Here is a 27066-nt window from a genome sequence, read left to right as displayed (position 1 = left end):
CACAAAACAAAACAACATCCGTATAATAAGGGTACCAGAGGAGAGGAAGAGAAGCAAGGAATAGAAAGCCTGTTTGAAGAAATAATGACAGAAAACTTCCCTGATACTGGAAAGAAAAAAACTACACAAGTCCAAGAAGCACATAGAGTCCCAAACAAAATGAACTCCAAAAGCCCGACACCAGGACACATCATAATTAAATTGGCAAACACCAACAACAAAGTAAGAATTTTAAAGGCTGTCGGAGAGAGACAGAAAGTTACCTACAAGGGATCTCCTATTAGAATATCAACTGATTTCTCAACAGGAACACACCAGGCCAGAAGGGAATGGAATGAAATATACCAAATGATTCAAAGGGACTGAATCTAAGAATACTATACCCAGCAGGGCTATCATTCAAAATTGAAGGTGGAATCAGGAGCTTCGCAGACCAAAAAAATATGGCTAAGAGAGTTTATTATCACCAAGCCAGCAATGCAAGAAATGCTAAAGGGTCTGCTGTAAAAAGAAGAAACAGAAAGGAAAGAAGAAACATAAACATTAAGAATAAAAATGACGACAAACAAGTACTTATCAATAATAACATTAAATGTAAATGGATTAAATGCTCCAATCAGAAGACATAGGGTAGAAGAGAGAGAGAAAATGGTGGCAGAATAAACAGACGTGTTCCGAGCCTTGTCCCGGAGCAGAAAGAAAGAATAGCTGAGGGTTGCATGGGGAGTGTTTGTTGGCAAGTTAAGGGACAGCTAAACTCCAGGAAAAGTTCGGGGACTGCTGGATGGGGTTCCCCTGACCTGGCAGCCCCCACTGCTGCTGGGTCCCCTCCCAGAGCTACAGGCTCGGACACGGAGACCGCGCCATCTTGAAGGGGAAAGTGGATCTTATCGGAAGCCTGAAAATCCACAACTGCAGCAACCACCGAACAGCTGGGAGCCCCAGAACACTGGTCCCCAATTGGCGCAAACACGCAGATCCAAAGGAGCTCTTCACTCCACCACGGAGAGGTCAGATTTTGCCTGGGATAAGGTGAGGTCTCTGGTCCTGGCGTGAGAGAGAAACGTGAGCTTTGTGGGAGCTGGAGGACTGGGGAAGTCTTTGCCTAGAAAAATTCATGGCTGTTGGGGCTGGCATGTTCCATGAATTTGAAAGGGGGACCTCAAAGCTGCTGACAGAAGGGATCTCTAAAAAGCAACCCATTTTGATCTGATGCGGAGGGACAGCCTAAGAATTTGAAAGGTGTGCCGGCTGCTTAGACTTGTGTGCAGACCCATTGTTCGCACACTTGGGCTTTTTCCTCTTCAAATCCTTGCTTCTGATTACTAAGCCCAATACATAGGATCACCCAAGTTGGGGACACCCTGGGAGACTGCAGAGGGAAGTTGTTTTTCTGGAACCTGGGGATAGGAGCGGGGAGTGACCATCAGAGAGCCAGCTCTGAGGCAGCCCACTCCAACAAACCGGTATTGAGTGCCACAGGAAAGAAGTATCACAACACAGGCTAGAAAGGCCAAATAGATCCGGAAGTCAATCCAGAAACACTGCCACTCAGGGGCTGAATCACAAATTGACTCTTGTGTAATCAAAAATAAAGGAATACGAGAAATTAAGACACCGCCTGCTTAAAAATCAGGACTGGCTTACAACACTGAGGAGCAGTGGAACGAAGGGAACTGCAATACTGTCCGGACTGGGAAACAGGCATGCCACACAGAACAATAGAGGAAGTGAAAAACCTTCACTAAAGCACATTTTATTTTTTATTTTTTATTTTTTATTTATTTATTTATTTATTTATTTATTATTTTTTTATTTTCATTTTTTGCATCTTTTACTTAAGAAACTATTTTTTTCTTTTTTCCTCACTTGATTTTACCTTTTTAATTATTACATTTTTATTTTCAATCAGTATTATTACTACTATTTTACCTTTTTTTAAAAAGTGTCATTTTATTTTCTCTTTATTTTACTTTGGGATTAGTGTTCTACATTCTATTTTCATCTTTCCTTTAGCATCATTTTACTCTATATCAATTCTACCTTTATGCCATCACTCTCTTCCTAATCTTTCCCCTTTTGGTGTCCTGTTTCAATTACCCTTTTCCTGCTTTAGATTTTCCCTATTCTTTCTGTTTTCCCCCCTATTTAAATTTCACCCTACTTATATATCTAATTTCCAATCCCCTGCTCCAAGTCCATACACACTTCTCTCTTCGCTGTCTTAACTATACAAAAAATTGTTTTTCTCTCTGTCATTTTGTTGTTGTTTTCTTGAATGTTGATTATATCAAATTTTTATGCTTTTTTGTGAGATTGTTTTGCTTATTCTTTTTTTGCTTCTTTTTTTCTTTGATTTGTTTTTGTTTGTTTGTTGCTTTTGTTTTCCCTCGCCTCGCTTGATATTAGTTGGTGTTGTAGTTTGTATTAATCTCCAGGTACTTGTTGCTGGCATTTGCTGGGATTAGTGGTTGTTCTATTGGAGTTTTCTCCCCATACATATAATTTGTTCCCCTTTTCTTTCTTAGTTTCTTTCTTGTCTCCCTGACTTTTTTTTCCCATTTCCCAATTTCATTTTGGCACTCCTTTTTTTTCTCTTTCTTTTTCGTCTTCTTCTTTATCTCCTATGCCCTAATTTCCCTTTCTCTGGTGGTCACCTTTATTGTAGGTTATTAATATCGTGAATACATTTCTGTTAAGTGCCTTGTGTGTTGTGCCTTCTTGTGTTGTATTTTGTGCCTTTAAATCAATGCAGGAGAGAGAGAACTACATAACCAGACATCTGAGAAGAGAGACCATAGGGAGACAAAGAAACAGGCCACATATGAAAGAAAAGTAGGCATCACCAGAAAAGGAAGTAAACAAAATAGAGGCAAGCAACCTATCAGAGAAAGAATTCAGAGAAATGGTCATAAGGTGGCTGAAAAGAATGGAAGACAAATTTGACAATATGAGTAAGAATCAAGAGGAAATGAAGAAGAACAAAGAAGAAATGAAAAATGACATCACTGATGTAAAGAACTCAATAGAAAGCATCAAGAGTAGACTAGAAGAAGCAGACGACCGAATCAGTGAGCTAGAAGACAAAATGAAGAAAAATACCCAATTAAAGCAGCTTCTAGAAAAAAAATTAAAAAGTAGGAGGAGAGCCTAAGGGAACTTTGGGACAACATGAAACAAAACAACATCTGCATAATACGGGTGCCAGAAGGAGAGGAAACTGAGCAAGAAATAGAAAACCTGTCTGAAGAAATAATGACAGAAAACTTCCCTGATATAGGGAAGAAAAAACTCACACAAATCCAAGAAGCTCACAGAGTCCCAAGCAAAATGAACCCCAAAAGAGCGATGCCAAGGGACATTATAATTAAATTGGCAAACACCAACGACAAAGTAAGAATCTTAAAAGTGGCCAGAGAAAGACAGAAAGTTACATACCAAGGAACCCCCATCAGATTAGCAACTAATTTCTCAACAGAAACTCATCAGGCCAGAAGGGAATGGAATGAAATATACAAAATCATGCAAAGGAAGGGTCTGAAGCCAAAAATACTGTACCCAGCAAGGCTATCAATCAAAGTTGAAGGTGAAATCAGGACCTTCACAGACAAAAAAGACTAAGGGAATTTATTACCACTAAACCAGCAATGCAAGAAATGCTAAAGAGTCTGCTGTAAAAAAAAAAGAAGAAGAAGAAGAAATAAGAAGCGAAGAAAGAACACAGGGGTAAAGAATAAAAATGGCGACAAATAAGTACCTATCAATAATAACTTTAAATGTAAATGGATTCAATGTCCCAATCAAAAGACATAGGGTAAAGGATTGGATAAGAAAACAAGACCCATATATCTGCTGTCTACAAGAAACCCACCTCAGAAAAAAAGACACACACAGACTGAGGGTGAAGGGATGGAATAAGGTCTTCCAGACGAATGGAAATGAAAAAAAAAAAGCTGAGGTAGCAATACTTATATCTTACAAATTTGATGTCAAAGTGAAGGACATAACAAGAGATAAGGAAGGCCACTTCATAATACCAAAGGGAGAAATCCAACAACAAGAAATAACTCTGGTAAACATATATACACCCAATACAGGAGCACCCAAATACATCAAAAAACTACTGGAGGATATCAAGGGAGAGATTAACAGCAATACAACCATAGTAGGAGACTTTAATACCCCACTATCACCATTGGACAAATCCTCTAAACAAAAATCAGCAAAGAAACATCAATCCTAAATGACTCACAAGACCAGATGGAATTATTTGACATCTTTAGAACATTTCACCCCAAAGCCACAGAATATACATTCTTCTCAAGTGCACATGGGTCATTTTCAAAGATAGACCATATATTGGGTCACAGGCAAAGTCTCTACAAATTCAAGAAGATAGAAATCATATCAAGCATCTTCTCAGACCACAGTGGCATAAAACTGAAAATCAACTACAATAAAAACAATACAAAAAATCAAACAAATGGAGACTAAACAGTATGCTATTAAACAATGACTGGGTTACCAGAGAGATCAAGGAGGAAATAAAAAACATCATGGCAACAAATGACAATGAAAACACAACAATCCAAAATCTATGGGACACATTGAAAGCAGTCTTGAGAGGGAAGTTCATAGCTCTACAAGCCTCCTGCAAAAAACAAGAAACAATAGTAATAAATTACCTAACCCTACAATTCAAAGAGTTAGAAAAAGAGAAACAAGAAAAGCCCAGTGTAAGCAGAAGGAAAGAAATAATAAAGATCAGAGTGGAGATAAACGACATAGAGACCAAAGAAACAATACAAAAGATCAACAAAACCAAGAGCTGGTTCTTTGAAAGGATAAACAAGATTGATGAACCTCTAGCCAGGCTCACCAAGAAGCAAAGAGAGAGGACCCAAATAAACAAAATCAGAAATGAAAGAGGAGAAATAACAACAGACCCCACAGAAATACAAAGGATTGTTAAAAAATACTACCAACATCTCTATTCCAGCAAACTGGACAATCTGGAGGAAATGGACATATTCCTAGAAAAATACAACCTTCCAAAACTCAATCAGGAAGAATCCAAAAACCTCAATAGGCCAGTAACTATGGAAGAAATTGAAGCAGTCATCAAAAAGCTTTCGGCTAAAAAAGCCCAGGGCCAGATGGCTTCACAGGAGAATTTTACCAAACATTCAAGGAAGAACTAAAACCTATCCTCCTCAGACTATTCCAGAAAATTCAAGAGGAAGGAACACTTCCAAGCTCCTTCTATGAAGCCAGCATCACCCTAACACTAAAACCAGATAAAGACAACACAATGAAAGAGAATTACAGGCCAATATCCCTCATGAATATAGATGCCAAAATCCTCAACAAAATTTTAGCAAGTCAGATCCAGCAATACATCAGAAAGATCATATACCATGACCAAGTAGGATTTATCCCAGGAATGCAAGGATGATACAATATCCGCAAATCAATAAACGTGATACATCACATAAACAAGTTGAGAGATAAAAATCACATAGTCATATCAATTGATGCAGAAAAAGCATTTGAGGCCGAAACCGGTTTGGCTCAGTGGATAGAGCGTCGGCCTGCGGACTCAAGGGTCCCAGGTTCGATTCCGGTCAAGGGCATATACCTTGGTTGCGGGCACATCCCCAGTGGGGGGTGTGCAAGAGGCAGCTGATCGATGTTTCTCTCTCATCGATGTTTCTAACTCTCTATCCCTCTCTCTTCCTCTCTGTAAAAAATCAATAAAATATATTTTAAAAAAAAGAAAAAAGAAAAAGCATTTGACAAAATCCAACACCCTTTCTTGATAAAAACCCTCAACAAGGTGGGAATAGAAGGCTCATACCTCAACATAAGAAAAGCTATATATGATAAACCCACAGTTAACATTATACTCAATGGGCAAAAACTAAAACCATTTCCCCTAAGAACAGGAACAAGACAGGGATGCCCACTCTCACCACTCCTGTTTAACATAGTACTGGAAGTGTTAGCCATTGCAATTAGACAAGAAGAAGAAATAAAGGGCATCCAAATTGGAAAAGAAGAAGTAAAGCTGTCCTTATTTGCAGATGACATAATATTGTACATAAAAAACCCAAAAGACTCCATCAAAAAACTAATAGACTTAATGAATGAATTTGGCAATGTATCAGGATACAAAATTAACACCAAGAAATCTATGGCATTTCTATTCACCAATAGTGAACTTACAGAGAGACTAAAAAGGCAATCTCATTTACCATCGCACCAAAAAAATTAAGATACCTAGGAATAAACTTAACTAAGGAGGTCAAAGACCTATACGCAGAAAACTACACAACACTGAAAAAAGAGATAGAGGAAGACGTAAACAGGTGGGAGAACATACTAATTAAAATGTCCATACTCCCCAAAGCAATCTATAGATTCAATGCACTCCCCATTAAAATACCAACAGCATATTTCACAGACCTAGAAAGAACTCTCCAAAAATTAATCTGGAATAAAAAAAGACCCTGAATAGCCACAGCAATCCTGAGAAAGAAGAATAAAGTAGAAGGGATCTCAATACCATATTTCAAGCTGTATTACAAGGCCACTGTCCTCAAAACAGCCTGGTACTGGCACAAGAACAGACATACAGATCAATGGAACAGAATAGAGAATCCAGATATCGACCCAAGCCACTATGCTCAATTAATATTTGACAAAGGAGACATGAACATACAATGGAGTCAAGACAGTCTCTTCAATAAATGGTGTTGGGAAAGTTGGACAGATACAAGAAAAAAAATGAAACTAGACCACCAACTTACACCATACACAAAAATAAACTCAAAATGGATACAGGACTTAAACATAAGACGGGAAATCATAAAAATACTAGAGGAATCCACAGGCAGCAAAATCTCAGACATATGCCGAAGCAATTTCTTCCCCAATACAGCTCCTAGGGCAATGGAAACTAAGGAGAAAATAAATAAATGGGCCTAAATCAAAATAAAAAGCTTCTGCAGAGAAAAAACAAACAAACATACACACACACACACAAAAAAAAACCATCAACAAAACAAGAAAGCCCACTGCATGGGAGAACATATTTGCCAATGCTATCTCAGATAAGGGTTTAATCTCCAACATTTACAGAGAACTCATACAACTTAACAAAAGAAAGATAAACAACCCAATCAAAAAATGGGCAAAGGACCTAAATCAACACTTTTCAAAAGAGGACATACAGAAGGACAAGAGACATATGAAAACATGCTCAAAGTCACTAATCATCTGAGAGATGCAAATCAAAACACCGAGGTACCATCTTATACCTGTCAGAATGGCTATCATCAACAAATCAACAAACTGCAAGTGCTTGAGAGGATGCAGATAAAAAGGAACCTTTGTGCACTGCTGGTTGGAATTCAGACTGATGCAGCCACTGTAGAAGACAGTATGGAGTTTCCTCAAAAAGTTAAAAATGGAGCTCCCATTTGACCTAATAATCCCACTTCTAGGACTATATCCCAATAAACCAGAAACACCAATCAGAAAGGATATATGCACCCCTATGTTCATAGCAGCACAATTTACAACAGCTAAGATTTGGAAACAGCCTAAGTGCCCATCAGCAGATGAGTGGATTATAAAACTGTGGTACATCTACACAATGGAATACTATGCTCCTATAAAAATGAAGAAACTTTTGCCATTTGCAACAGCATGGATGGAACTGGAGAGCATTATGCTAAGCAAAATAAGCCAGTCATAGAAATATAAATATCACATGTTCTCACTCATATGTGGGATATAATGAACAACATAAATTGATGAACAAAAATAGATCCAGAGACAAGGTAACATTGAACAGACCATCCAACCTCAGAGACAAGGCAGGGGAGGAAGGGGTATTAGAGATCAACCAAAGGACTTGTATTCATGCATATTAGTATAACCAATGGACACAGACCCTGCGGTGGTGGTGGCTTGTCCCTGGGGGGTGGGAGTTGTTGGGTGGAGGGCCAATCGGGGAAAAAGGAGTCATATGTAAAGGAGTCATATGTTTGTTTGTAACAAAGAAAAAATTAATAATAAACTATTTAACCCTACCACTGAAAGAATTAGAAAGAGAACAACAAGAAATGCCCAGAGTAAGGAGAAGTAAATAATAAAGATCACAGCAGAAATAAATGACATATAGACTAAAAAATGAATACAAAAAATCAATAAAACCAAGAGTTGGTTTTTTGAAAAGATAAGTAAGATTGATGTGATCGGGACTAAACCGGCAGTCGGACATCCCCCGAGGGGTCCCAGATTGGAGAGGGTGCAGGTCGGGCTGAGGGACACACACCCCATGCATGAATTTCATGCACGGGGCCACTAGTTACTTAATAATAATATTTTAGAATATTCCTTTTATATAGTCTTCCCACTTAGTCAATCAGTAAAAATGTTAAAACAAAGAGTTAGCTTTATTGATCAGACCGTCAACCATCAGAGGGAAGGCAGGGGAGGGTGGGGGGGGGGGGGAAAGGGGAGAGATCAATCAAAGGACTTGTGTGCATACATATAAGCATAACCAATGGACACAGACACTAGTGGGGTGAGGGCATGAGCGGGGTTCAGGTAGGGGGCAGTGGGGAGATAAGGACACATATGTAATCAATAAAGAAAAGGAAAAAAAATAGTAATGGTAGACCAATGGACACAGACCATTGGGGGGTGAAGGCATGTGCTGGGGGGTGTGAGCAGCTGGAGAGAGGTCAATGGGGGGAAAGGAGAATTATACAATACTTTAAACAATGAAGAATTTAAATAAAAAACAAGAGTTAGCTTTGTTTACCATGAAATTTTTTTAATGCTAAATGTGAGAAAATTAGTGTCTCACGTAGCAGAGAATATGCATTTTACTAGGTTCCCTGAGGCTCATGTTTTCATATGGGGCAAATAGCTGGTACTGAATAATACTTCTGCCCTAGAGAATAACTCTTAAACTCTGTAGGGCCCAGGTGATGTGGCTCAGTGGTTGAGCATCAACCTATGAACCAGGAGATCATGGTTCTATTCCCATTCAGCACATGCTCAGTTCCTTGCTCAGTCCCCAGTAGGGGGCATGCAGGAGGCAGCCAATCAATGATTCTCTCGTCATTTCTATCTCTCCCTCTTCCTTCTTCTCTGGAATCAATAAAAATATATTAAAAATAAAATAAAATAAACTTTGTAGGCCACCTGTTTCTTTAATAAATTGCCAAAAGTTAAAAGTCCTTCACCCGCCCTAACTGGTTTGGCTCAGTGGATAGAATGTCGGCCTGCGGACTGGGGGGTTCCAGGTTCGATTCCGGTCAAGGGCATGTACCTTGGTTGTGGGCACATCCCCAGTGGGGGGTGTGCAGGAGGCAGCTGATCGATGTTTCTCTCTCATCGATGTTTCTAACTCTCTATCCTCTCCCTTCCTCTCTGTAAAAAATCAATAAAAATATATATATTTAAAAAAAAGTCCTTCACCCCAAAAATCTCCAAGTAAAATAATTTTGCATATATTGCAATTTTAGGGTTTTGTCAAGTTCTTAAAGCCCATCCAGGGCCCCCAAATTAAGCACCACAGATTAAAGGCGCTATAAATGGAAAACGCTATCTGCATTGCATATGTACCTAATTCATGAATGGCTGCTCTGCTGGATTTGATTATGGAACCCGCCCCTTCATGCTTGTTGTTGCTAAGAAGTGCTTCCCTTTCCTCACCATAGTGCCCCTAATCCGTTATGGACCCATGGAAGTGCTCGACCTGCATCAATATTTCAGATCCTCCCTTTGGCCTTGTTTCAATATTGGTTTGTAGGTTGCTCTGTGGTGACTGTTTGGGGCAGGCAACAAGTTAGAGAGGGAGGGAGGGGAGAGAAGGAGTGAACAAGGAGAACTCTGTAGTCTCCATGCCCTATTGCGCTTTACAGCATAAATTGAAAAAGGAAGAGGGCAAGAAAAGAAAACCTCTTCCTAAGCTGTGAAATTTCTTTCATTGAATTATCCACAATGTTATTAAAAATGAAATAGACATCTTGGACAAATGTTATTTTGATCATCAAACCTTAACAAAGCATTTGAGAGTTGAAAAAAAAGATATTCCAACATCAGCAAGACTCCAGCTGTTCTCCAGGGCTGCTCCAGCATACATCAGCTCCAGATACTGTCTGCCTTGTTCATCTTCAGAGAGAGGAATGTAGAAATAATCCTTTAAAATCAATAGCATTTTTTTCTCCATTAAATGATCTTACTTTATTAACAGAGAATTCTCACAGGTACATCCAAGTTAAGAAAAAAAAATGCTTACACAAACCGAAATACAAATGCTTCTAATATTGCAGTTACCACCATTTCTATTCCATTAACATAGATAATAAAGAGCTAGCCTGTATAGAGCAATTAAAATATAATCATTCCAGTGTATTGCTGATGAGTAATTTTCTGCATTAACATTAATGGTCCAAAATTTATTCTGTTCTTTGTTTAAATTAAAATGTTCTTTGCCATTTGATAACTTTGCCACCCATTAGACTCATGAAGCAACACATATAGGCCAGGAAAAAACATGTATCAATGCACATAAAAATTGTGAAATGCATACTTTGTCAGAATTCCTTTCAGGTACCATGAAATGTGCCTGGTACATAAAACTTGATATGCTTATGAAGTACAAATTATGCAGAAAAAATGAAAATTTTAGATGGACAAAACCTAACAAGCTAAGCAAGATAGTTTGGCAGTTACAAGCCTTCTGCTCTAGCTTGACAACAGAGTGAGAGAGCTTTTTGAAGTCACAATAATTGAATTATTTCTGAATACAGCAAACAAAAAACAGGTATTGAGAAGTTTACAGCTATTCTGGGTTGTATAAATTATCACCAATATCATATTCCAACGTATGCAGGTATTTGGCATTTGGATTAATTTTATTTATTTATTTTTGGTAAATCATTTTTACAGTTATTTGTTTCTTTGGTACCTAAACTTCCTTGAATGGAGTTTAATATGGTTCTAAAATAAAAAAGTATATCACCCAATTTTTATTATCTTAGGTTTATCGTTTGTTTTACTTTTACATTTATTTTTCCTTAGGTTGATCAGTTAAATGAAACATCTTCAGTTACAGAAATCATATCCCTTATCCTAAGAATTATAAGCACACTTTTAGCTGTAGATATCTAGTCTGGTACTTCAAATTAATTTCACCCAACTTTTATTCTGCAATTCTTTGATGTGACACAAAAGTCTTTTTCTCTTTTTAACTGAAGACAAATGAATCTCAGTTAGAAGGTCAACTATTAAATCCAGAAGACAAATAATTATGTGTAGCAATTCAAACTGGTAGGCCAGTCAACAAAATCCAGGTCTGTAAGCCCAGCTTTTACTAAGAAACTTGAGTTCTTGAGCCTAATGACAGTTATCTTAAATGAAAGATAATGCTTCATCTCGACTAGGGAATTTTAACCATTAGAAATTCTAGGTTTGTCTACACATTGTACAAGCATTAAGTGCCCAAGGTTTTATCTCTACCAACCACCAAAAAGGATGAGTTTTTTATTCTATATACATATCCAGATCTCACTAATTTTACATGTATATATATATTTTTTTCAGTGTGAGATGGTACAGCAAATGTTTAAAATAGTCGAAAAGCCAGGTTAAAAAAATTTTAATGGCTGTGCTGGTGATTCACAAGGACCTAACTCAAGGCATTTCTGGTCACTTCCGGTTGTTTGCCAGATGCTGTAATAGTTGATTCTCTCGTGACCCGGCTGTTGGCGCCCTGGTTCCCTCCCAGCCTGTAGCTGTAGGCGAGATGACTGTATGGGTTGTAGCCCACAAACCCTGATGTGCTAGGCATTTGTGTTGCATGAATTGTGGGGCATAAGATCGTCTTTTTGACATTTTGGAAGATTAAGTTCTCAGTTCCTTAAGAATGAATCTGAGACACTGCAGGCAGAAAAAGAGCCTGCAGCTCCAGCCTCACTTCCCTTTGTCCTGCGCATGCCCCGCCCCTCCCAATAGCATATTATGAAAACAGTACTCCTTTACATTGCTGGACCAACAATGTAATTTCTTTTTGTTTACATTTTCTACTGAGCATTATAAAAGTGTTTAGTACAGAGGAAAGAAGTATTAGACGGGGTTTTTAACTTGGAGTCTATAGACCTCCCCAAAGTTTATGGATACAATTTATATGGGAAAAACTATAATTTATTTATTTATTTTTTTTTAATTTTTTTATTTTTTAAATTGATTTCAGAGAGAAGAAGGGAGACAGAGAGAGAGAGACAGAGAGATAGAGAGAGAGAGAGAGAGAGAGACATCCATGATGAGAGAGAATCATGGACCGGCCGCCTCCTGCACGCCCCCGACTGGGGATGGAGCCTGCAACCCGGGCATGTGCCCTTGACCGGGAATCGAACCCGGGACCCTTCCGTCCACAGGCCGACGCTCTATCCACTGAGCCACACCGGCCAGGGCTATAATTTACTTTTATTAATTCTAAATTAAATTGAGATTTTTAAAAAATTATGCATGTAGGACACATACTATGTGACTGTTACCAATAGGAATCACTGATATTTTCATATCACCTTACAGTTGCTGTAGATATCTCAAAATACGTTGATTACTACTTTGAAATTACAATAGTTATTAGATATACTGCTAGAACTTGTTAATGTGTTTATAATGAAGTCCACAAGTCACTATATCACAAATTTGTTTTTTAATGTTTGCAAGTTGTATTTTAATATAACGGTTACTTTTCCTTTGTACGTATTTTAATTTTTTATGCATTTAAAGGTATTCTGAGGAGTCCAGAGGCTTGCCAGATGCCAAAGGGATCTACAACCCATAAAGGTTAAGAGCCTCTGTGTTAAAAGATCTAGCTTGCAGTGATCATAGTAATCCACTAAATAACTTGATTCTCTATATGCTCCTTAGCAAATGGAAATTATCATCTCCAAGTTAAATGCCATTGAATGATCAAGACTTAAATATTTATCTTAATTTCCCATTTTTGAGTGAATATAAGAAGTTTACAAGAAAATATTGCACCCAAATTATTTCCTATTCTAAGATGCCTTCCTTCCTCCAGCTGCCAGCACCAGATTCCCTCTAGCACCCGGGACCCGGGCTTCCCTCCTCTGGCTGCCAGCAGGCACCCAGGACCCAGGACCAGGGCTGGCTTTCCTCCCGCCCTGGCTTTGTCAGGAAGGATGTCCAGAATGATATCTAGAAGGCGGTCTAATTAGGATATTACCCTTTTATTATTATAGACTAGAGGCCCAGTGCATGAAATTCGTGCATGGGGGGTGTCCCACAGCCAGGCCTGCACCCTCTCCAATTCAGGACCCCTCAGGGGATGTCCTACTGCAGGATGTCACCTGCCTGACTGCCCCTAACCACTCTGCCTGCCGGCCTGATCTCCCGTAACCGCTCTCTCCTGCTGGCCTGATCGCCCCTAACCGCCTCTGCCTCAGCCCCCACCACTGTGGCTTTGTCCAGGAGGACGTCCAGAAGATGTCCAGTCTATCTGGTCTAAATAGCATATTATCCTTTTATTAGTATAGATTGTGTAAGCAAACAAAGATATTTTGAAATAGTTTTAGTTCCCTGTTTGCTGCAAATGTATCCAGTAGCAAAATCTCTGCCCTGTGTGCAGTTTAAACTTCACTGCATAGTTAAAATTAATATACATCTTAGTGGCTCAGTTACAAAGTACATACATACCTTTATCATCCGCTTGACAGCTTCCACGGTTTCATCTGCTGAAACTTCAAATGGTTCAAAAGATTCCTCAAAGGCTATGAAAATCCTCATTTCCTCAAAAACAGAACACACACACATAAAACAAACCCCCACAACTTAAAAAAAATATCCTGTTGGATAGCTGAAAAAAATCCAATTTTCAATTAAGGACAAAAATGGTGGGCAGAGGCTACTATTGCAGTTTAGACTCAAAGGTGAGCTGAGAGAATGTGAAGAGACAAGTCCCACAGTATCACAGTATTGGCAACACAGCAGCTATGTTTGGGGAAACGTTTCTCAGCCGATGGCAGCAGTCAATAGCCACCTTGTTCCTATATGGTGGAAACTAGCAAACTTGACAATAGTTTAGGCAAATGTGAACAACAGTCAAGCATGTAATATAAAACGCCAGATATAAATCACTCTTTTGTAATGTGACCACCATCCACTGACAGCTTATTGAAAGTCCCTTCAAAACAGGTATTTAATTTGGATGCACTGGCACAGAGTAAAGCAAAGCAGAGTTGCTTTTATTGACTGTGATAATCCTTAAAGTTCTCCGTAAATAACTCTCAGCTGAAGCATTCTGGTTTCCATAACAACTTTGTATACTTCTTCCCCGGCAGTATTTCTAATTCCGCCCCGGGGACAGAACAATACCCACTAGCACGAGGGAGATGACTGTGTAGGCAGATGACTGTGGCTTCCCTTTCCATCTCCGCCCAACAGCAACACAATGTAGTCGGTATTTCTTTTAGCCCCCGCCTTTATGTTATTTAGAACAATTTTCCATTATCTTTTTCAACTTCCAGAAACTTGTTGGTGGAAAATATTTCAAACCCAACTCAATAAATGAGCAAACATATTCAGCACCAATACTCAAATTCATAGAGTAAACATTTTACTTAGAACTTAATTTTAAGACTCTCCTCTGAAATCCCCAGTATGATACATCTGGTTTAATGTGATTATGTCTGATCATTTTTTTTTCTTATACATATATAAATATTGTCTTCTTCCTGAAATTCCTCCTGATCTAGGACAGAATCCTCATCTTGCATTAGTTTTCATTCTTAATGGCACTTAGCCCAATGTGACTCATATGACAGGTGCTCAGTAAATGTTAACCTGTTGATTGATTCTGTTTTAATTCCCAACTTGAGTTCTAACTTTAAGAAATCTAAGAAAATGGAAAACATAAAGGCAAAGAATTTCATTGCAAAGTTAACTCTTTTTGCCTCATATTTTTTAAGTATTACAACATAATGTAATCTTATTATGCTGTCAACATTTTAATAGAAAGTATATTAATATGGGATGGTAGTTGATGTTGTTTAGCTGTCTTGACCACCCTCCACACTCCCCAGGTGTTATGACTGTTGACTGCTAAAGGCTCATAGTTCTCCAAAGAATTGCCCTCAGTTGATGGGAGCTACCTTGCCAGGAAAGCTAGGCACTCCCTCAATAACTGACTATGAAGAGGCTACAAAAGGCCCACCTTCTCATCCTAAGGGGTGTAAACTCTACAAAAGATCTCTAGATCAGGCCACAGCTGGACTTTACCTGAGGCTGTGGCCTTCCTCAGCATTCTCTTCTTCTCAATGCTAGTGAACTCTCTCCCTTACAGTTTTTCTTGAAGAACACTCCCTCAGTAATTGACATGCATCTCAATCCCTCCCAGGCTCTGCTTCCAGAGAAATCAACCAACCCAAGGCAGAGGATGTTAAAGAAGCTCATATGCTTTAAGAAATCGCAACCAAGTACTTTGTAGCCTCCTGAAATGTGTGTTTATTTATACACTAGAGGCCAAGTGCACGAATTTGTGCACGGGTGGGGTCTGGCTGGCCCAGCCCCAATTGGGGCAGATGGGGGCATGGGAGGAGAAGATGGCAGGAGGTTGGCTGGCCAGCCTGCCCAGATCAGGCAGATCAGGACCAACCTGCTGGGGGGAGGAACCATGGGTGATTGGATGGTGGGCCCCACCCTTGATTGGGGTTGGGGGGCCGATTGGGGCAGGGCCGGCCATGGGGAGGGCCTGTGGGTGGTGGACCAGCCAGCCCTGCCCCTGGATGGGGTGAGGGGTGCTGATTGGGGGCCAGCAACCTGGGGGAGGAGCCATGGGTGGTTGGCTGGCCAGCCCGGCCCCTGATCGGAGTGGGGGAACTGATCTGGGGGTGGAGCCAAGCTGGGGGAAGGGCTGCAGGAGGTTGGCTGGCCAGCCCCACCCCCTATTGGGGTGGGGGGGAGATCAGGGGCAGGGCCGGCCAGGGAGAGGGGCTGTGGGCTGATCAGGGTGGTGGGGGCCCATAGAGTGTGGGTCCAGTCGGGGGGAGGGGCTGTGGGAGGTTGGCTGGCTGGCCCTGCCCCCTATTGAGGTGGAGGGTGCGATCAGGGGCCGGGCTGGCTGGGGTGAGGGGCTGCAGGCCTATCATGGTGGGGCGGGCCGAAGGGAAGGGGGGGGCACGTTTGGCCCGCCGGCCCCTCCCTTGTTTGGGGCCGGTTGGCCAAGGGTAGGGGCGGAGAGAGGTTGGCTGGCGGCCGCACCCCCTGCTCAGGCTGGTTCGCTAGCTACAGTGGGCATCATAGCGACTGGTCATTCGGGTCATTCCTGTCATTCTGGCGTTACCCTCACTGGCTTTTTATATTTATAGATGTGTGTTTTTGTGCACTGTGATAGATTTGCCTTTCAGAGTAAATGCACAGCTTAAAATTATATCATTAAGCACTTATTCCCCATTCCTGCCCCCCCCCCAAGCCATATTTGTAATGTGACCTTATTATCATCATCACAGTTAGATGAACCAGAATAAAACTGTCAGAATACTTTCTCTTTGGACTGAAGGAAAATATGACTTTGTGGTTGGATGTTAACATGTAACTTAATAACTGTGGGTGAACCATATTATTCCTCCAATGTGATTGAGTCAGCAGAGAAAGCTGACTAAGAAGAAAGAATGAATCAGACAGATAAAAAGGAACAGAAGGCACAGAAAGATGGAGAGCATTCCCATGATTTCTGTTGCCCTTGAATTTTATGAGACATCTTGTCTATATATACGAAATTCTCCTCATTTCACTTAAGCATTCTGTAGTTGGTGTCTATTCCTTAAAATCAAGAGTTCTAACTCAACCAATCATCAGAAAGATACAAATTAAAACGACAAGGAGGTATCCCCTCACACCTGTCAGAATGGCTATCATCAACAAATGAACAAACAAGTGCTGGTGAGGATGTGAAGAAAAAGAAACCCAGTACATTGCTGATGGGAATTCAGACTGGTACAGCCACTTTGGAAAACAGTATGGAGTTTCCTCAAAAAATAAAAAATGGAACTGCTGCCCTAGTTGGTTTGGCTCAGTAGTAAGAGTGGTGGTCCATGGACTAAAGGGTCCCTGGTTTGATTCTGGTCAAGGGCATGTACCTCAGTTGCAGGCTAAGTCCCCATCCCAGCCAGGGGTGTTGGGGAGCCAACCAGTCGATGTATGTTTTTTTCTTTCTCTCCCTCCCTTCCACTCTAAATATCAATGGAAAGCCAGGTGGGCACGGCTCACTGGTTGAGTGTCAACCTATGAACCAGGAGGTCATAGTTTGATTCCCAGTCAGGGCACATGCCCAGGTTGTGGGCTTGATCCCCAGTAGGGGTCTTGCAGGAGGCAGCCAATCAATGATTCTTATCATTGATGTTTCTATCTCTCCCTCTTCCTTCCTCTCTGAAATCAATAAAAAAATTTTGAAAATCAATGGAAAAATAACCTCAAGTGAGGATTAATAAAAAACTAACAAAACAAAAACAAACAAAATAAATTCAAAGAGGATTTTCAATTTTATGAAAAAAACCCTTACCAGACAAATGTCTTTGGGAACATTCTACTTTCTGATAGTAGGGGAAACCTGTATTAACTTAGGAAAAAAAATATACTTTAATGGTTTGAAAACTTCCCTACAAGATAATGGCATGCTGAGCCGAAACCGGTTTGGCTCAGTGGATAGAGCGTCGGCCTGCGGACTGAAAGGTCCCAGGTTCGATTCTGGTCAAGGGCATGTACCTTGGTTGCGGGCACATCCCCAGTAGGGGGTGTGCAAGAGGCAGCTGGTCGATGTTTCTCTCTCATCGATGTTTCTAACTCTCTATCCCTCTCTCTTCCTCACTGTAATAAATCAATAAAAAATATTAAAAAAAACATTAAAAAAAAAGATAATGGCGTGCTGATGTACCTGTTCAAGTCTTTTATGTTTTTTGGTTGTATTTTTACATTTATTTTACCCATATGTGTTTCTTGCTAAGTTTATTCCCCAAAATTATCTTTCTTTTATAAATGGAGCATTTTCTATTATTAGGTCTTCTATATTGTCATTCATTTCTAGAAAGCTATTAATTTCTGTTTTAATTTCAAACACAACCACCTAATTGAATTATTATATCATTTGTAGTACCTTTAAATTTTAATTGTCATGATTTTCTTGGTTTACAATTATGTGTTCTATGACAGGGGTAATTTTACTTGCTATTTTCTAATTTTTATTTTTCTCATTGAATCATTTTAACTAGTATCTTGAGAACAACACAAAACAATTGTGGTGATAATGAATATCTTTATCTTGTTGCAGAGGAAGCTGAATCATTTATAATCTTTACTAGAGGCCTGGTGCACAAAATTTGTGCACTCGGGGGGGGGGTCCCCCTAGCCTGGCTTGTGCCCTCTCACAGTGTGGGAGCCCTGCAATCAATCGCCCCAAAGAGGTAGACCCTACCCACCTATCCAGGGCTCCTCGATGGATTGTCCCAAAGAGGTAGGCCGGAGCCGGGGGTCCTGCCTCCGCACCACGCAGAGCCGTGGGACCCCTGGCCTGGCCATGTGAAGCCGCAAGACTCCCAGGCCTTGCCGTGTGGAGCCTCGGGCCCCGCCTCCATGCCGCACATGCAGGCTCAAGCCCCCACCTACCCGAGCACGCCCACTGCTCACGCAGTCTCCCAGTGATTGTTTGTTGCAGCGTGAAGGAGTCACAGCATGAGGGCGTGACAACCACATAGGCTTTTATTAATAGGATTGTTGAGAGTATTATAGATGTCCCCTTTTTTAAGAAGCTGAATCTTTTTTTTGTTTTTGTTAGTAGAAACAAGTACTAATGTAGGTCTTTTGTAAGAGTGAAAAGGTGTAACCGAACTTTCAGCAAGCAGAGAATACCTATATATAAATAAATATTATCCCAATAAAAAGACAAACATGATTTTTCCAGTTGTGTTGAAATATAATTTATATATACCACTGTGTAAGTTTAAGGTATACAACATGATGGTTTAATATACATATATATTGTAAAATGATTACAACAATAAGATTAATTAATACAGAATCATCATCTTTTTTTTTTTTTTCAGTGAGAACATTTAAGGTCTGCTCTTAGCAACTTTTAAGTATACAATACAATACTGTATTAACCAACAGGATTTTCCAACCAAGGCAAAACAGTTCTAAAATTAATGTAGAAAATAAACAAGTAGAGTTTGGAAAACTTTGAAAAAGAAGAGTAATGAAAGACAATCACTTACCAGATGTTAAAATCCATTATAAGGCTACAATAATTAAAGCAGTGTTGTGGGGACCCTAACCAGAGCACACCAGATGTTAAATGGTTAAATGCCCATTTGCCATATGCATGTGCAAAGGCAATGACACAGCAGTTTCCTGTACACACTGAGAAGGTGCACCTTTATCTTATGTAACACTGATGTCACTATTTGGCAAGAAGCCTCTGTTGTCTGAGCTAGTATAAGAGTGTTATTGCTGAACAGTGAGTGGCTGGCTCCTTTGTTTGCTGCTGCTGTTTTGTGGGACCACCTTGTGGGGCTGCTCTGTCAGCAATGGCTGCTTGGTCTGCAATGAAGTCTCTCCCACCTGGATATGGATGCTCATGTCTTCTTCCAATTCCCAGCATCCAACTAAGTCCAGCCCCTAGCAGAGGAGTTCCGACCCAACAATTGGCATAGTCGGCAGGATCTTGGGGTAAGTGCTCTGTCTGCCTGGCCGGAGGTCATGTGGCCTCCAACTGGGCTGTGATATCCAGTAGTGATGGCCTGATGTCTTGGAACCCCCACCCCTGGGAGGATTGGGAACAGGTTGAGGTGACACCAGTGCTGTTAGAGAAGACATTATTGTCCTTGATGGACCAGATCCCCAAAGACCAGGGAAAGGCAGCTGGAAAGAACTGAGAGACTTAGGAAAACAAAGCTGGCAGAGGCAAGGGGAGCCAATTCCAATGTGGCTCCTAAGATTGTGGGATGATGTGTCAGAAAACTTAGAGCTGTCTCCCACCTGAAATGGAAAACTGAGCCTCCAGGAGCCAGGCTCCGCAACAGCTGCCACCAGGGCAATGGAGCACAGCAGTGAAGTCACCACCGTGGGAGCCCAAGGGCTGCCATCCCCCAAAGCCTCGCAGCCTTGGGTGATGAGTGTTTTACAATGAACATGAAAAGACTTGTTTCTTATCATAGCCCCTCGGGCAACCTTTGGCTTACTGGTGACCATTCTGATCCCCTTTGTAGAAGTTGCTGTGGCTGTGGCCAGCTTGAGGGATATGAAGATTGTACCATGAAAGAATGGGGCAGCAAGACCTGTGACTGTACCTAAGATTATGCCTAAGGCAGCAGCCAGGATCCATGAAAGCAGTGGAGACTGAGCTGGTGAAAGTTCTCCACATGCAAATGTGGCTGGACCTACTAGCAGCAGAGGTGAATTTTGCCTGTGGGTGCATGTGGTGAAGCCCATTGCTAGGGGACAGGCGCATCATGAGGCTGTACTGTTGCCCAGCTTGCCGAAAAGTCCAGGTGCAATAGTGTTGCCTGCCAGGGGGCCATGGGGAGATTGGACAGACAGTATTTTGCCTGGAGAAGGTGAGGTTTGTGTGTGGCGCCCACACATAGCCCCTACAGTTCTCTGGTGTGGCTGGTGAAGAAGCCTGACAGCACCTGGCAGATGACCGTAGTTTGCAGAGAACTAAGTGGAGTGACTCCCGCACTACCCTCTGCAGTGCCCGCTGTAGCAGATCGCATGAATCACCTTGCACTGGTGTTGGGTTGATGCCACTATGTGGTAGACTTGGCTGGTACCTTCTTCTCCATGGACATGGCCCCAGAGAATCAAGAACAGTTTGCTTTTGCGTGGGAGGGTTGACAATGGACTTTTGTCATCCTCCCTCAGGGATGTTTGCATGGCCCTACCATTTGTCATCGTTTGGTGGCACTGGATTTAGCTGCCTGGGACAAGCCTCCTACGGTGTTCCATTGTATTGATGGTGTTGTGCTAACCTCTGATTCTCTTGCAGATTTGAACACAGCTGCCAGTAGTCAATAGCAGGCCTTGGACTCATGGGGATGGGCAGTCAACGACTGCAAGGTCTAGGGACCTGTCTTATCTGTCAAGTTGTTGGGAGTCCAACCAAGGTGATACCCGAAGCAGTCATTGACAAAATACAGGCTTATCCCCAACCCACCTGGCACAGTTGCAGACTTATGTTGGTCTTTTGAAGTATTGACAAGTGGTCATTCCCCACCTGGCACAGTTGTTACAGCCATTGTATAAGTTGTCCTGGAAGGGGGCGACATGGAGCTGGACCCCCAAAATAGAGGAAGCCTTTCTAGCTGCCAAGAGGGCAGTCACCCAAGTGGGGGAATAAGGGTACCCAGCTGCCAAGAGGGTAGTTTCCCAAGTGGATGGAGAAGCATACCTATAGGGTTTTGGTCCCAGTTATGGAAGGAAACTGAGAGCTGATACTCTCTTGTTGAGAGACATTTGACAGCCATGTGTGCTGCCTTGCAGGCTTGGGAAGCTATTACAGCACAAAGTAAAGTACTTGTAAAGACAGCATATTCTATAGCCGATTGGCTTAGGTCCTGGTGACCACATGCAGGTCGGGAGTGGTGCAAACCCCAACTGTAGCAAAGTGTTAGGACCTATGTTAGGACCTGTGATTTATGACACCCTGTCAAGGGATGAAACTCCTCTGGAGAGTTACTTCCCAGTCCATTCCAAGAGGGAACACCACCCCTCCCAGAGGCCATGTGGTATACGGACAGGGCTAGCAGGGGGAACCCTGCTACACAGACAGCTGTGACTATCTGTTTGAATACTGACGGACTATGTGGTTCAATTCAGATACTGGGCAAAGTAGACCTTTGGCTATGGAAACACACAGCTGGGCTGTCTACAGGCCTACCTTTATGATTGCCGCAATGGCACAAACAACAGTGGATGATAGGACATCACCCCATTTGGGGACAGGAAGTGTGGCCTGTTAAAAGGCAAATGTTGCCTAGGGGTAGACCCACCTAAATTAGAAGATTGGGCTAGATGAGTATGCAGAAGTATCCTCAGATACTGCCTGTGCAAATAAAAACAACAGATGAACTGTTGTGACCCAAAGTACATTCATCTAGAACTTTGTTGCTGCTGACACCTGCCCCCTTAGCAGAGAAGCAAAGGGCAGTATGGACCTGGCCATGGTCTGTTACTGGGGAAGGGCCCTAGGTAGCCCTCCTATTCCTGGGGCCAGCCCTTTGAGAGGCTGTCTGCCTACCTGATCACCCCTAACCACTTGCTTGCCTACCTGATCACCCCTAACTGCTGGTCTTCCTACCTGATTGCCCCTAACCTCTTGCCTGCCTGCCTGATTGCCCCTAACCACTTGGTTGTGGGCAGGGCCAGCCCGCAAGGGGCCGTGGTGGTCTGGTCTCTGGTCATTTCGGGCATGACGCCTCTGGCCTTTTATTATATAGGATTGGGGCCGGAGTACTGGTCCTAACATGCTACAGTTTATATTGTTGTTGTGGGCTCTGTGTTCAAGGAGCTAGCATCTGGGCCAGGATACCCCTAAAAGACCATCTGGTGTAAGGGGTGGAGTGTGGGGACCCTGACCAGAGTACACCGGATGTTAAAGGCCATTTGTCATAAGCATGTGCAAAGGCAATGACACAGCAGTTTTCCTGTACACACTGAGAAGGTGCACCTTTATCTTATGTAACACTGATTTCACTATTTGGCAAGAAGCCTCTTTTGTCTGAGCTAGTATAAGAGTGTGTTGCTGACCAGCAGGTGGCTTGCTTCTTTGTTTGCTGCTGCTGTTTTGTGGGACCACCTTGTGGGGCTGCTGTGTCAGCAATGGCTGCTGTGTCTGCTTGGTCTGCAATGAAGTCTCTCCCACCTGGATACGGATGCTCATGGCTTCTTCCAATTCCTGGCCTCCAAGGAGGTCCAGCCCCTAGCAGAGGAGCTCAGACCCAACAAGTGTGGTACTGGATCATGACGAGTCAGAAAATTTAATGGGGAAATAGAAAGCATGAAATTGGACTCACAAGAATTTAGTATAAAATAAAAGTGATAAAAGTGGCATCTTGCATCAGTGGGGATGGTGAGAGAAATAAGCTAAAAAATAAAAGAAAGAAAAAATGCAGCAAGATGGCGGCGTAGATAAACATCTGGGCTGCTGCCGTCCACAACAATTTCCAAAACTACAACTAAAAGACAGAACGTCTATCACCCAGAACCACGGGAAAGCTGGCTGAGCGGAACCTCTACAACTAGACCGAAAGAGACAGGAGCAATCAGGGCGCAAACGCTGAAAAACTGAGGTACAGGGGAGTGTGCGCGCGATACGAACTGGCCGTGGAGCCCAGCTGGAGGCGGGCGGTGCTTTCTTCAATCCATAGAGAGACAAGCCCCCAATCTCTCTGAAATCCAGTTTCTGGGGAGAGACTGGGCTGTCTGCCGAATGGGTCGGAGAGTGAGGGTGGCTACTAGCAGAGCTGCGTGGAGGTAGAATTGTTGGCTGCACCGGGGCAGGGACGCGGTTGCGGGGATGTGGTTGGAGGCGGCTCACTGCCAGCCATCGTTGTTTGCCAAGTCCTAGCTTAGTGACGCCCTGAGACTCTGCCCTGCACAATCTACAAACACAGCCAAGCTCCTAGCAGCGGCTTTTGCTAGCGGTTCTCAACCTGTGGGCTGCTGTAGAGCCTAAGACCATCAGAAAACACAGATATTTACATTACGATTCATTAACAGTAGCGAAATTACAGTTATGAAGTAGCAACAAAAATAATTTTATGGTTGGGGGTCACCACAACATGAGGAACTGTAGTAAAGGGTCTCGGCATTAGAAAGGTTGAGAACCACTGCTCTAATGGGTAGAGACCTTTTAGCCAAAATGGGGGCAGAAATCACTTTTGCTCCAGATGGCTCAGCACAGCTTAGCCTAGGTGAGCAGACCTCCCTGTCCTTAGCAGTGCCGAGGGAGGAAGAATGGAGACTTTATATCCCCCAGACAAAGGCCTCACCATTAGAACCTGAATTAGAGAAGGAATTCCCACTGGTCTGGGCAGAAGGGAATCCTCCAGGCCTGGCTAAGGGCCACGCCCAGGTGCTAATCGAGTTAGAGCCTGGGGCACAGCCTGTTAAAATCTGCCAATATCCAATTCCAAGAGAAGCACGCCTAGGAATCCAGGTCCACTTAGACCGGCTACTTCAGTGGGGACTTGTTAAACGATGCAGGTCTCCACGGAACACGCCTCTCTTGCCTGTCAAAAAGCCTGGGACTAATGACTACCGCCCTGTGCAGGATTTACGGGCTGTTAATGAGGCTGTTATAACCCTGCATTCAGCACTGCCGAACCCCTACACTCTTCTGGGACTCATCCCATCAGAGGAGGGATGGTTTACATGCCTAGATCTGAAAGATGCCTTTTTTTTGCCTTAGATTAGCTCCTTCCAGCCAGCCTCTTTTTGCTTTTGAATGGGAAAACCCAACTACAGGGGCCAAGGAGCAGTTCACCTGGACCAGACTGCCACAGGGTTCAAGAACTCCCCTACTCTCTTTAGTGGAGCACTAGCCTCTGATCTGTCTAAGTTCCCAGGACAGGACTTGGGGTGTGTTCTACTCCAATATGTAGACGACCTTCTACTGGCCAGCTCCACACGAGCTCAGTGTTGGGAGGGAACACGAGCCCTTCTGAGACTGTTAACTGAAACAGGTCATCGGGTGTCTAAGAAAAAGGCACAGATTTGTCAGAAAGAAGTCAAGTATCTAGGCTTCCGGATCACCCAAGGGAAACGAAGGCTGGGGCCTGAAAGGAAGCAGGCAGTATGTGCCATCCCAGTCCCTAGCACCCGGCGGCAGATTTGGGAATTCCTGGGAGCGGCAGGGTTCTGTTGAATTTGAATCCCAGGGTTTTCAGACCTGGCCAACCCTCTCTATGAAGCTTTAAGAGGAGAAGAGAAGGCACCCATCGACTGGGGTCCTGAACAGGAGAAAGCCTTCGTCACCATAAAGGCAAAGTTCACTCAGGCCCTGGCACTAGGGCTACCAGATGTGATGCGAGACTTTAATCTTTTTGTTCACGAGAACAGCGGGGTAGCCCTAGGAGTTCTAACCCAGGAGTTTGGACCCTGGCAAAGACCAGTAGCCTATCTCCCCAAGCGGATTGACCCAGTAGCCTCCGGGTGGCCCCCGTGCCTCAGGGCCCTTGCAGACATGGCATTGTTAGTCAAGGAAGCGGATAAGCTTACCTTAGGACAAAACTTAAATGTAAAAGTACCTCATGCTGTTGTCACCCTGATGGAAGCAAGGGGGCAGCACTGGCTGACTCATGCTCCAATGACTCAGTATCAGGGGCTGTTATGTGAGAATCTGCGGGTACATTAGAAGCAGTGAGAACACTTAATCCTGCCACCTTTCTACCCATCACTGAGGGGGCCCCTGAGCGTGATTGCCTGGAAGTCCTAGAGGTTTATTCCAGCTGACCAGACCAAAGGGATAGGTCCCTGCAAAATGCGGACTTACTGTTCACAGACGGCAGCAGCTTCTTAGATGAAGGAAAAAGACGAGCCGGATATGCAGTGCTATCAAACTTTGAGACAATTGAGGCACAGGCCCTGCCTGAAGGATGGTCAGCGCAGAGGGCAGAACTTTGGGCCCTAGTAAGAGCCCTAGAACTCAGTAAGGATAAGCGTGCCAACATCTACACTGACTCACACTATGCCTTTGCTACCCTGCATGTCCATGGGGCCATATATAAGGAAAGGGGCCTCTTGACAGAAGGAGGAAAAGGAATAAAAAATCAGAATGAGATTTTAAAGTTACTAGAAGCAGTCTGGGAACCTAAGGAAATAGCTGTCATCCATTGCAAAGGTCACCAGAAAGGGAAATACTCAGTGTCAGAAGGAAACCAGTGTGCTGACGCTGCAGCCAAGCTGGCTGCTAAAGAACAAGTGGCACCGTCACTGATTGTGTTGGCCCCCGAATTACCCGAACCTCCAAAATACACTCCTCAGGAAGAGGAATGGGCCCAGCAAGAAGGGGGCAAGAGAACGAAGGAAGGCTGGTGGATACTCCCAGATCATAGGATCTATGTCCCAGAACAGTAGCCCATAAGGTAGTCCTCCAGCAGCATGAACTTACTCATTTAGGGAAGACTGCCCTAGAAGCTTTGTTAGGCAGGTACTACCTAACTGCCCGTCTTCCCTCCTTGTGTGCCTCAGTCTCTCAGTGTTGCCTCCTCTGTGCTCAGAACAATGCTAAACAGGGTCCTGTAAGACCGATAGGAGTTCAGCGCTGTGGGCAAGCTCCTTTTGAGGACTTAGAAGTAGACTTTACAGAAATGGGGCCTAGCAGAGGGAATAAATACCTGCTAGTCTTTGTTTGCACCTTTTCAGGCTGGGTCGAGGCATATCCCACTCGCACTGAAAAGGCGAGAGAAGTCACTAAGGCATTGCTAAAGGATATAATTCTACGGTATGGAATGCCTCTGACCATAGGGTCCGATAATGGCCCAGCCTCTGTAGCAGAAATAGTACAACAGGTAGGCAAGGCTTTAGGAATTTAATGGAATCTTCATACAGCTTACAGGTCTCAGAGTTCAGAGAAAAGTGGAGGGCATGAACCGGACTCTAAAGCAGACTATGGCTAAGCTATGCCAAGACACAACCTTACCCTGGACAGATATCTTGCCTCTTATACTCCTGCAGGTACGCTGTGCCCCGTGGGCCAGGGTAGGTTTCTCTCCCTTTGAAATTCTATATGGTAGACCCCCCTCCCTTAATTCAGCCAAAGGGAGATTTGGGGAAAATAGGGAGCTTAGAAATCCAGAAACAACTACAAGGACTTGGAAAAACTGTCTTTGAGGTCCACAGATGGGTTACTGACAGACTACCCATCTCTCTAGGAACAGCCGTACATCCTTATAAACCTGGAGACCAGGTTTGGGTAAAGGACTAGAAAAAGGAGCCCCTCACGCCTACCTGGAAGGGACC

General features: G+C 42.9%; 1 protein-coding gene across 1 annotated transcript in view; it reads right to left on the bottom strand.

Moving 5' to 3' along the window:
- The window catches only part of ANKUB1 (ankyrin repeat and ubiquitin domain containing 1), a 59369-nt gene extending 45530 nt beyond the window's left edge, over positions 1-13839 (bottom strand). The window contains exons 1-2 of the mRNA XM_028138074.2: positions 13750-13839; positions 10076-10219 (exon numbers count right to left, since the gene is read on the bottom strand). Of these exons, the coding sequence (XP_027993875.2) occupies positions 10076-10219; positions 13750-13839 (234 nt within the window). The remainder of the gene's footprint in view (positions 1-10075; positions 10220-13749) is intronic.
- Positions 13840-27066: the final 13227 nt, after the last annotated feature.

This window comes from Eptesicus fuscus, chromosome 3 (genome assembly GCF_027574615.1).
Source record: "Eptesicus fuscus isolate TK198812 chromosome 3, DD_ASM_mEF_20220401, whole genome shotgun sequence".
NCBI classification, from domain to species: Eukaryota; Metazoa; Chordata; class Mammalia; order Chiroptera; family Vespertilionidae; genus Eptesicus; species Eptesicus fuscus.
The sequence above is the reverse complement of the archived record's forward strand: the minus strand, read 5'-3'. Positions and strand labels throughout refer to the sequence as shown.